The sequence below is a fragment of the Prionailurus viverrinus genome, chromosome B3 (genome assembly GCF_022837055.1).
Source record: "Prionailurus viverrinus isolate Anna chromosome B3, UM_Priviv_1.0, whole genome shotgun sequence".
NCBI classification, from domain to species: domain Eukaryota; kingdom Metazoa; phylum Chordata; class Mammalia; order Carnivora; family Felidae; genus Prionailurus; species Prionailurus viverrinus.
Window position 1 is genome coordinate 121237063 of NC_062566.1, and position 10471 is coordinate 121247533.

Sequence of the window (10471 nt, forward strand, 5' to 3'; positions counted from 1 at the left end):
ACACCAGAGTGACTACAGTTGATAATACCATTGTGTATACTTGAAATTTACTAAGAGAGTAGATCTTAAATGTTCTCCCCATTAAAAAAAAAAAACTGTGTGAGGTGATGGATATGTTAATTGGTTGAATTGTGGTAATTATTTCAAAATGTACACATATATCAAACACCATATTATACACCATAACTCTATACAATTTTTATTTGTCAATTATACCTCAATAAAGCTGGAAACAAAAGTTTTATTTATTTATTTTGAGAAAGAGAGAGAGATAGAGAGAACAAATGTGAACGGGAAAAGAGTAGAGAGAGATAGAATCCCAAGCAGGCTCCTCACTGTTAGCACAGAGCCTAATGTGGGTATTGAACTCATGAACTGTGAGGTCATGACCTGAGCTGAAATCTAGAGTCCAACACTTAACTGACTGAGCCACCCAAACGGCCCTGGAAACAAAATTTTTTAATTAATTATTTAAATTAAGTAGAAGAGATGGATGATATGGTCAAAGAATTCTACCATTAGATTCAATAAAAAATAATAGGAGAAATTACAAGAAAAAATGGGAATAAGTCTGATGAATATAGGAAGTTCCTTTTTCACTTCCTAGGAATTACAGAGAGGGAACAAAGAAAATACGAGGAGTAAGTTATCCTGGGAACAATACCAAAAATTGTCCGAAAGCTGAAGAACATAGCCCTCAAGATTGAAGGCTCCACCCCCACCCTCAGTGGCCAGCACAATAAGTCCAAAAAGATCCATATCAAGGGTTACCTTCATGAAACCTCACACTGGGAACAAAGAGAGTGCCGTATAATCATTTCACAAAATATACATGTATCAGATCATCATGTTGTATACCTTAAACTTACATATGTTATACATCAATTATATCTCAGTAAAACTGGAAATTAAAGAGAGAGAGAGAGAGCCATAAAAGCTACCAGAGAGTAAAAACCAGTCAATGACCAAAGAATAAGAAACTAAATCTCATCTTTCTTACCAAAAGCAACAATGAGTGATAGAATTCAGTAAAGCCTTTAGAATTCTGAAGAAAAACTATTTACAACCTGAAATTTTACAGCCAGGTGAAGTATCAACTGAATATAAGGATAGGGGAAAAAAAGCCATTTTCAGATATGCAAGAATGCAGAAAATATCTCTTTCATATATAGCCTTTCTAAGAAATTACTCAAACATTTCCTCCAATGAAAGGGAAAAAAATCAAGAACACCACACAGGACTTGGGAAGAAATTTCCACTGGGGACAAGGAGCACTCTTCTAAGAAGTTAGAATTGTGTAGACTTTGGAGGAACCATGGCTTCAAGCTGGAAAGCAATACATTGAGATCCAAGTTTTAGAAAGAACATTCTGTCTTTAAGTCTGAAAGTGGGATTAGTAGAAGGTTTCTAAGACCAGGCAGAAAGTTTTTGCACACCTCAGGTGAAATGTAATTCAGACCTAAACTAAGGTGGTTGTAATGAGAACCAGGAGACTGTAGATGGCTAAAGACTTATAAACAACTGAGCTATCCTCTGATGAGAGGTATAGCTCAATTGCATCTTACTATAGACATTCATGGCATAAATGTAGGGCAAGAGCAAAAGAGACTCCATGAGAACACAAGCCCCACAAGATGGTAGACAGAAAATAGTAAATAAACACCAGTAGGCTTGGAGGGAAGAATCAGGAATTCTTTGAGTGAGGAGTCAGTGTTACAACCATGTTCAAGTATAAAGGAACTCCTACCTTCCTTTCTGATAGCAGCCAGATTATACCTGATTAAAACTGTAGCTCTCTGCAGGAGTGGTTAAATCCCCAATAACAAGAAAAAGCAGTCACTCCTCTTGGCTTGACTCTATAAAGTACCAAAGTAGCATGAGTGGAGCAACCTACATCAGGAAAGGGCAGCAGCTCAGGAGCACTTTTGGTAACAGTAGGCCTAATGGATAGTTAGAGCTTCATTAAGTGGCTCTTGACAGCAGGGAATCAGATGGTTCCAACAGATTCTAATTTGGGCTGTAAGTGGCCTTAGGTGCCTGAGATGAGTGCATAGGCCAGATCTGTAGGACATTAAAGAGCATGGCAGGAAGAGTAAATGTTATTCATGGTACATTGGGAAGTCACTGAAAGGTTATTCAACCCATATGTTATGACTCAACCCATATGTGATGACTACTTTGGCTGCTATGTGAAGGATGGACTGGAAGGGAGGAAGGGTAGACAAGAAAGCTATTGTACCAACAGATGGCATTAGCTTAGACTAGAGAGTTTAAACTGGAGATGGAAATACATGGATTCAAAAGTTTTTTGGATGTTTGTTTTGTTTTGTTTTGCTAGATTTAATGGAAAAGAATAGGTTGGGTGGGGATGGGGAAATCAAAAGCTAAGTGTGGGATGGACCTGTTAAATTGGAGTTGCCTATGAGGCACCCAGGATGAGATGTCAAATAAGCAGCTGGATATGTAAGTCAAGATCTGGCCTGGAGCTGTATTTTCTGGGTTCCTTGCTTCTGACTCGAGATAAACTCCAAACTGGGCAAGAAGGGAATTGACATTTATTGAACACCTACTATATGCCAAGTACCCATTATGTTACAGATGTTTCTATCATAAGTTTTACACGTTTCCCAACACCTGCTTTTCTCCATGCATATCCAAGCACCCTCCCAATTCAGACACTCTGAGACCCAATTGGTGGCCATCTGAGATATGCTTGGGTTGCAGACACTCAGACACAGCATGGAATCAGTTTCTCCCCAACAGATTTCTAATGAGTCCCTGGAGGGTTCCTGCGCCTGGATGTATATTCAAAGACTCCAGAGACCTGATTGATGATAAGTAGAGAAGAGTTCCCGGAGCACTGAACCTGAACTCTAGATCCAAATTATAGTTACCCTTGTTTGCTGAGTCTCTTTGGCTATAACATGCCTCATTTCTTTGTCTTCGATTTAATATCCATCTGCTTCATAAAAATGTTCTGAGAATTGAGGTGAGATTCTAAATTACCTAGAGAGCATCTTAAGTAATGCAGATTCCTCCCGTTGGTTTGGGGTATGGCTCAGGAGTCTGTATTGCATGTAATTCTGATGCTGGTCCACGCTGGTGCCTGGACAAGAAACACTGATTTGCAGAATGGCAAATTGGTAGTTTTCACCAAATATCTGACTCAATCCTATCCTCACCACATGGACCACTATAGCAGTTTGTTTGTTTGTTTGTTTGTTTGTTTTTTAACTAAGGCCCAAATTCTTTGACACTCCTCCAATTGTGAGATGGGTTCTATGTTCCCCACCTTTCAATCTACTAGTTCTCTTGGGACACCCCAGATACTTCCTCTCAAAATTCTCCCTCTCAGAACCTGACTGCCCTGATGTGAGAAGCCCAAGCCCCATGGAGAAGCCATGGTAACAGTCCAGCTGAGCTGAGCTTTGAGTCATCTCAGCCCTGGCCCAGGCATGTAAGTGAAGGAATCTGCATATAATACCAGCCCCCATCACTGACTTGCCCCGGCAAGTCTTCCTAGCTGAGCCCCAGACATCATAGAGCAGAGATAAGCCACCCCTGCCACGCCCTGTTCACATTTCTGACCCACAAAAGCTATGCTAACAATAAAAAGACTGTTGTTTGATGCCACTTAGTTTTTGGGTGTTTTGCCTTTCAGTAATTGGGATGGTTCCTAAAGTATTTTCTCAAGAAATAGCTATTAAAATGCAAACCCAGTACTTGGAAGGATAAGCTCTTTCAGATGAACACACGCAATCAGTGTATCCAACAGATAGCAAAGCAGGGAAAATGAGCCAAGAGATGCTCTCTTGTTTCACTGACATGACTGCATCACTGCATAAAGAGACACATAAGTTGCTTTCAGAAAACCGAAGGCAGGAAGATAGCAACACCTTGAAGACAGCATGTCTAAAAGGGAAAATACAGCATCAACAGGACAGATGAGGCAGAAGAGTAATGTCTAGCTTCACTTACTTCACAATTCCCCTTATGGTTGGCTCCAAAATCCCTCAACTCGCTCATTAACTGCAAAGTGGTTCATTTATGCCAGTTTCCCACACATACTTGCTTAGTTTTCAAAATTAGCTGGGATCATACAGTAATGAATGCCAAGGGTAATTCTTACCACCAAGCAAGTTTGAGAAATGCTGAATTATAGAATTTTTAAAGTACATACAACACAGAATAGCAAATGTGGCACCCTTCCCTGAGAATTACAGCTGTGTAGTAAGAACAGACTTAATGTGAGAGCTTCGTGTTTGTAAAAACTGACTAGCATGTTCTAGCAGCCTTGAACCCAGAGAATGTAAATCCCAGCTAAGTCCCAATGGCAACGACATGGAGGAAGAAGCTGTAAATATTGGAATTCACTTGCTAATCAGTACTACTAACTATATTAAACATTTTAAGTGTAATTATTTAAAAAATCATAATAAAAAATCATGTAAAAATCATGTAAAATCTAAGACTATTCAGTGACTATTTTAATTGATAAAATATAAAATGGTTTTATTCAAGCTATTATTCAATGCAAGCAAGACAAAATGAAGGAGCAGGATATATAATCTGGACTGTCTGGGACTGAGAAAAGAACAGGAAATGCTACACTACAATGTGAATTACTTCTACTTGAGTAACTAACACTAGTGTGTATGTTGCTTCCAGCCTCACCACCTTCCTCATTATTTTCAGAGGTGACTTGATTACAAATGTAAATACTGGAGTTTTCTTTACAGGAAATATGTTGACAGCCTCCTAAAGGAAGCGTAGGGAGGTTGTTCGGAGTCAGGAATTCACTATATAACTCCCAAGCTCTACATCATTAGGAGAAGATTTTCATAACACTAGTGTTGGCCCATATCAGTGAACAGCTTATTAATCCCCAAACCCTAGACCCCATGGAGACTGAGAGCAATTCAGGCCCCTTTAAACCCATTCAAATATATTTCTCTCATGTTGTGAGACACTTTAGTAGTTATATGTTGTAATTTCTGGAATAAAATTGATATCCATCTCAGATTCCAAGAGTTTGCATGTATTGCAATGAATAAAAGGAAATGTCTGTGAAGGTATTATCTGTATCGATGCATACTGGAATTCCAAGTGACAAAAATGGGGAGTCCTTTGTAACATATCAACTTAGAAACCAAATATTCCTCTTTCAGCCGGTGGCAGTGTCTAAAGAACTGAGTCTATATTCAACAGCAGAAGAGAACACACCCCTGTTAATCTCAGGCCTGCCTGACTTTCTAGCCAAGAAGTAGAAGGTTCTGGCTGCTCACCGCCTCTCTGAACTACTCTGTTCTGTCCTCCCTAGGGACGTCTCTTACACCAGTGTCACTGCCCTGCCATCCAAAGGCCTGGAGCACCTGAAGGAATTGATAGCAAGAAACACTTGGACTCTAAAGAAACTTCCACTTACCTTGAGTTTCCTTCACCTCACACGGGCTGACCTTTCTTATCCAAGCCACTGCTGTGCTTTTAAGAATCAGAAGAAAATCAGAGGGTAAATACAGGTGTCTGGAAAAAGCAGCAAAGGTTTCAGTGCAAGTTGAATTAATTTCTGTGTTTGGGAAAGGTCTGTGGTTTGAGAGCCAGGTGGAAAGAATGGAAGCATCCATGAGTATCATGAAATCCGTGGGACACAATGACTGCAGACTCAGAGTGACTGCAAATGTGAAATAAGACCAGTGTCACCGGATCACAGCAGGGAGGTGGGGGGGGGGGATCATATAGAATCTTGTAGAGATCATACTACATGATTCCTAGTCAACTGGCTTTGTACCCTAGCTCGGCCACTTTCTAGTTGTGTTATTCCAGCTTGCTTACTCAACCTCCCTCAGCCTCTGTGGAGATGGTAATGTTACTATTCACAGAGGGTTTGAGAAGAGTACATGAGAAACGGAATAGAAAACACCTATCACAATTACCTGGAATATTTTAAATTCTCAAAAAACATTAGCTATGGTATGTATTATTTTATTATCAGGCTGCTTACGAGCTGCAAAGGAGGAATGGCCTCTTCTCTCTGTGCTTTGTCTGAATCTTTTCTTCACTTACATTTTTACTCTGCATTATTTCCCCTCTTGTGTCCTAACACCACCTTCATTTATCATTTACTCACTTCTGCTCAGTTTCTATATAATATCTACCGGCTGACTTTCTGACTCATATTTGCAGTCAGAAATAAAACGGGATCTAGGGGCACCTGGGTGGCTCATTTGGTTGAGCGTCTGACTTCGGCTCAGGTCATGATCTTACGGGTTCATGAGTTCAAGTCTTGTGTCAGGCTCTGTGCTGACAGCTCAGAGACTGGAGCCTGCTTCAGATTCTGTGTGTGTGTGTGTGTGTGTGTGTTCCTCCCCTGCTCGTGCTCTCTCTCTCTCAAAAATAAATAAATATTTTTTTAAAAAGAAATAAAATGGGATCTAGTTGTGGGGGCAGAAGCAAAGAGGAAAGTTGAACAGCTGTGCAAAGAAGGCCAGTATGGCCTAATGCCTGCAGAAAGCCAGAAGTCAGGTATGGGGTGGTGAGAGCAGGCTTGATACTGAGGCTGTGTGGCCTCGGGGTAGGAAAGCACCAGGGATGGGTGGGAGGCTAGAGCATACCTCAAGGGCAGGGTCCAGTTTTCTCGTTAACCTCTAAACAAGCTGCAATAGGCAGTCCTTTAGGCATTTTAACCAGAGCCCAATAGATGAATTAACATCCACTTCTGCAGCTGAAACAAATTAAAGAATCCCTTTTGATGTCAGTATGGCAGGCTAGTGAAAAACTAAATCTCACTTCCATGAGCCTGCCTGCATGATCATGTCCATTTATTCATTTGTTTGATAAGTATTTATTAAGCACCTAGCACGTGCTTGGCACTGTCCAATCCCATAGCAATGAATAGGTCGGGCAAAAGCCCTCCCGCATTTTGTTTTCAGTCTAGTGGGGGAAGTCAGAAAATAAACAAGCAAGTAAGAAGATATCAGATACTACTACAAAGGAAATAAACACAAAGTAGGACAGTTTATTTAAGGAGATCAGGGAAGGCCTCACTGAGAAAGGAACATTTGAATTTAAAACTGAATAATGAATAGATGCAGCTATGCGTTTTTCAGGCAAAGGGAACATGGAGTTCAAAAGCTCTGAATAGTAATAATAATAACCAACACATACATGGCACATCAGTGTTCCAGGTGCTCTTTGTAAGAGTTTTAAAAAATATACTCATCTGATCCTTTAACGACCCTGTATGAAATAGATACTCCTTCCACTTTAAAAATGGGATAAGCCAGGGGCACCTGTGTGGCTGTCGATTAAGCGTCCAACTTCAGCTCAGGTCATGATCTTGTGGTTTCTGAGTTCAAGCTCCACGTCGGTCGGGCTCTGTGCTGACAGCTCAGAGCCTGGAGCCTGCTTCGGATTCTGTGCCTCCCTCTCTCTCTCTGCCCCTCCCCTGCTCACGCTCTGACTGTCTCTGTTTTTCAATAATAAATAAACGTTAAAAAAAATTTTTTTAATACAGAAATAAAAATGGGAAAAGCCAAGCTTCATAGGCCTGCCCAAGGTGAACAGCTAGTAAATGGTAGAACCAAATCCTAACCTAGGCAGACTGACTCTACCATCCATGCTTTTTTACTCATTATTGTTCTTGAACTGGGTGCAGATGAGAAATAAGGGCCAATGTCACTGGAGTACAGCAGGGGAAGGGGTAGGGTGGGTAATAGGAAGTAATGTAGGAGAAACAAGCCTGACTAGATTATGTAGAATCTTGTCAACTCATGTAGATCACAGTAAGTATTCTGCATATTTTGCTAAGTCCTGCGGGGACCATTAGGGGTTTTCAGCAAGCAGTGACTTCTTTCTGTTGCCTTACAGAATCCTTGAGTCCTTCATGTGTAATGACAGCAGTATTCGGAGCCTGCGTCAGAGAAAATCTGTGAATGCTTTGAATGGTCCCTTCGACCAGGAATATGAAGAGTATCTAGGTGACAGCCATGCTGGATACAAGGACAACTCTAAGTTCCAGGATACTCGCAGCAACTCTCATTATTATGTCTTCTTTGAAGAACAAGAAGACGAGATCCTTGGTTTTGGCCAGGAGCTTAAAAACCCACAAGAAGAGACCCTACAGGCCTTCGATAGCCATTATGACTACACTGTGTGTGGAGGCAATGAAGACATGGTGTGTACTCCCAAGTCAGATGAGTTCAACCCCTGTGAAGACATAATGGGCTACAAGTTCCTGAGAATTGTGGTGTGGTTTGTTAGTCTGCTGGCTCTCCTGGGCAATGTCTTTGTCCTGATCATCCTCCTTACCAGCCACTACAAACTGACTGTCCCACGCTTTCTCATGTGCAACTTGGCCTTTGCAGATTTCTGCATGGGGATGTATCTGCTCCTCATTGCCTCTGTAGACCTCTACACTCATTCTGAGTACTACAACCATGCCATTGACTGGCAGACAGGCCCTGGATGCAATGCGGCTGGTTTCTTCACTGTCTTTGCCAGTGAATTGTCAGTGTATACACTGACAGTCATCACTCTGGAGCGCTGGTATGCCATTACCTTCGCCATGCGCCTGGACCGGAAGATGCGCCTCAGGCACGCATATGCCATCATGGTTGGGGGCTGGGTTTGCTGCTTCCTGCTGGCCCTGCTCCCTTTGGTGGGAATAAGCAGCTATGCCAAGGTCAGCATCTGCCTGCCCATGGACACTGAGACACCTCTTGCCCTGGCATATATTATCCTTGTTCTGTTGCTCAACATAGTCGCTTTTATCATTGTCTGCTCCTGTTACGTGAAGATCTACATCACAGTCCGAAATCCCCAGTACAACCCCGGGGACAAAGACACCAAAATTGCGAAAAGGATGGCTGTGTTGATCTTCACTGACTTCATGTGCATGGCTCCAATCTCATTCTATGCTCTGTCAGCACTTATGAACAAGCCTCTCATCACTGTTACCAACTCCAAAATCTTGCTAGTTCTCTTCTATCCACTTAACTCCTGTGCCAATCCATTTCTCTATGCTATTTTCACAAAAGCCTTCCAGAGGGATGTATTTATCCTGCTCAGCAAGTTTGGCATCTGTAAACGCCAGGCTCAGGCATACCGAGGCCAGAGGGTTTCTCCAAAGAATAGCACTGGTATTCAGGTCCAAAAGGTTACCCAGGACATGAGGCAAAGTCTCCCCAACATGCAGGATGACTATGAACTGCTTGAAAACTCCCATCTAACCCCAAATAAGCAGAGCCAAATCTCAAAAGAGTATAATCAAACAGTTTTGTAAGCTGTCCCTACACTAGCCACAGTGGTATGGGACTTATAAAAGGCTGGTTTCTTGAACATGCATTCCTAACCCATTACATACACAAGATGACTGACCTAACCCTTGTGCAGGTGATGTTTCATGGGGCAAAATTTCATCTCTGGAGAGAGGTAGCATTAGCCTAATCATCTCCCAGAAGGAAGAGAAGCTACCAGCACGTCTGAATCCCAGGTGATATCAAAATAACTGATACTTTCTAGAAGACTTGCTTGATGCTAACTGCAGTGACAACATTGTGTAAGATGCTCAACAAATATCAACTGAACTAGGTCAACACTGAGCTTCTCACTTTTAGATAGCGTTTCATACTGAAGATTCAGCAAATGGCAAATGCTATTAACTTAGCTGGTGACCACAATATAAAATTAGCTTTATGTTGGCTTGGTCCATTTTCACGTTCCCTGATACAACCAAAGAGAATGTGAATTCCTCAAAACTGAAAAGTCAAACAGGATACAGGAGCAGCTATTATGAGGTGAAGGAGGGGAAAGGCTTAGCTTTGTTTTTTCAGACTCTGAAACTACTAATCATCTCTTCACAAGAATCTACCTGATGTGACCCAACTGTTATGTGTTGCCCAGAAAAAAACTGGCAATTTCAGTTTTTATGTGGCTGAGCAAACTAAGAGTTGTTCTTCTTGGCTAGTCCCATAGCATAAAAGACATGAACTCTAGAAATATTTCTAAGCAGCAGCAAGTGGGAATTATGAGCAGAGCACACTAAATCACCCATTGATTAACAAAGCAGGCTGGACGCGAGGTAACTGCTGGACCTTGTGCAAATCACTGGGCCACCTCTAAGTCTGTAGAAATGAAGGAGCCTAGGGCACCTTGTGGCTCAGTTGGTTAAGCATCCAACATTTTGATCTCGGCTCAGGTCATGATCTCACAGTTCCTGAGTTCAAGCCCCACACTGGGCTCTGCACTGGCAACTCAGAGCCTGCTTGGAATTCTGTCTCTCCCTCTCTCTGCCCTTCCCCCCAATGTGTGTGTGTGTGCGCACGCACATGTGTGTGTATGTGTGTGTATGTGCTCTCTCTCTCAAAATAAATATACTTAAAAAAAGAAAAAGAAAGAAATGAAGGAACTTGATGGCCTCTTCCAGTTTTAAATCTCTATGTGTATCCCTTTCCCTTAAAACATGTTTCCATGA

The 10471-nt window shown here is 41.7% G+C and overlaps 1 protein-coding gene across 1 annotated transcript in view; it reads left to right on the forward strand.

The window, feature by feature from the left end:
- TSHR (thyroid stimulating hormone receptor) overlaps window positions 1–9952 on the forward strand; it is a 164398-nt gene extending 154446 nt beyond the window's left edge. Inside the window, exons 9-10 of the mRNA XM_047863200.1 lie at window positions 5321–5509; window positions 7867–9952. Coding sequence (XP_047719156.1) covers window positions 5321–5509; window positions 7867–9280 — 1603 coding nt within the window. The 3' untranslated portion in view covers window positions 9281–9952. The remainder of the gene's footprint in view (window positions 1–5320; window positions 5510–7866) is intronic.
- The last annotated feature ends 519 nt before the right edge of the window (window positions 9953–10471 follow it).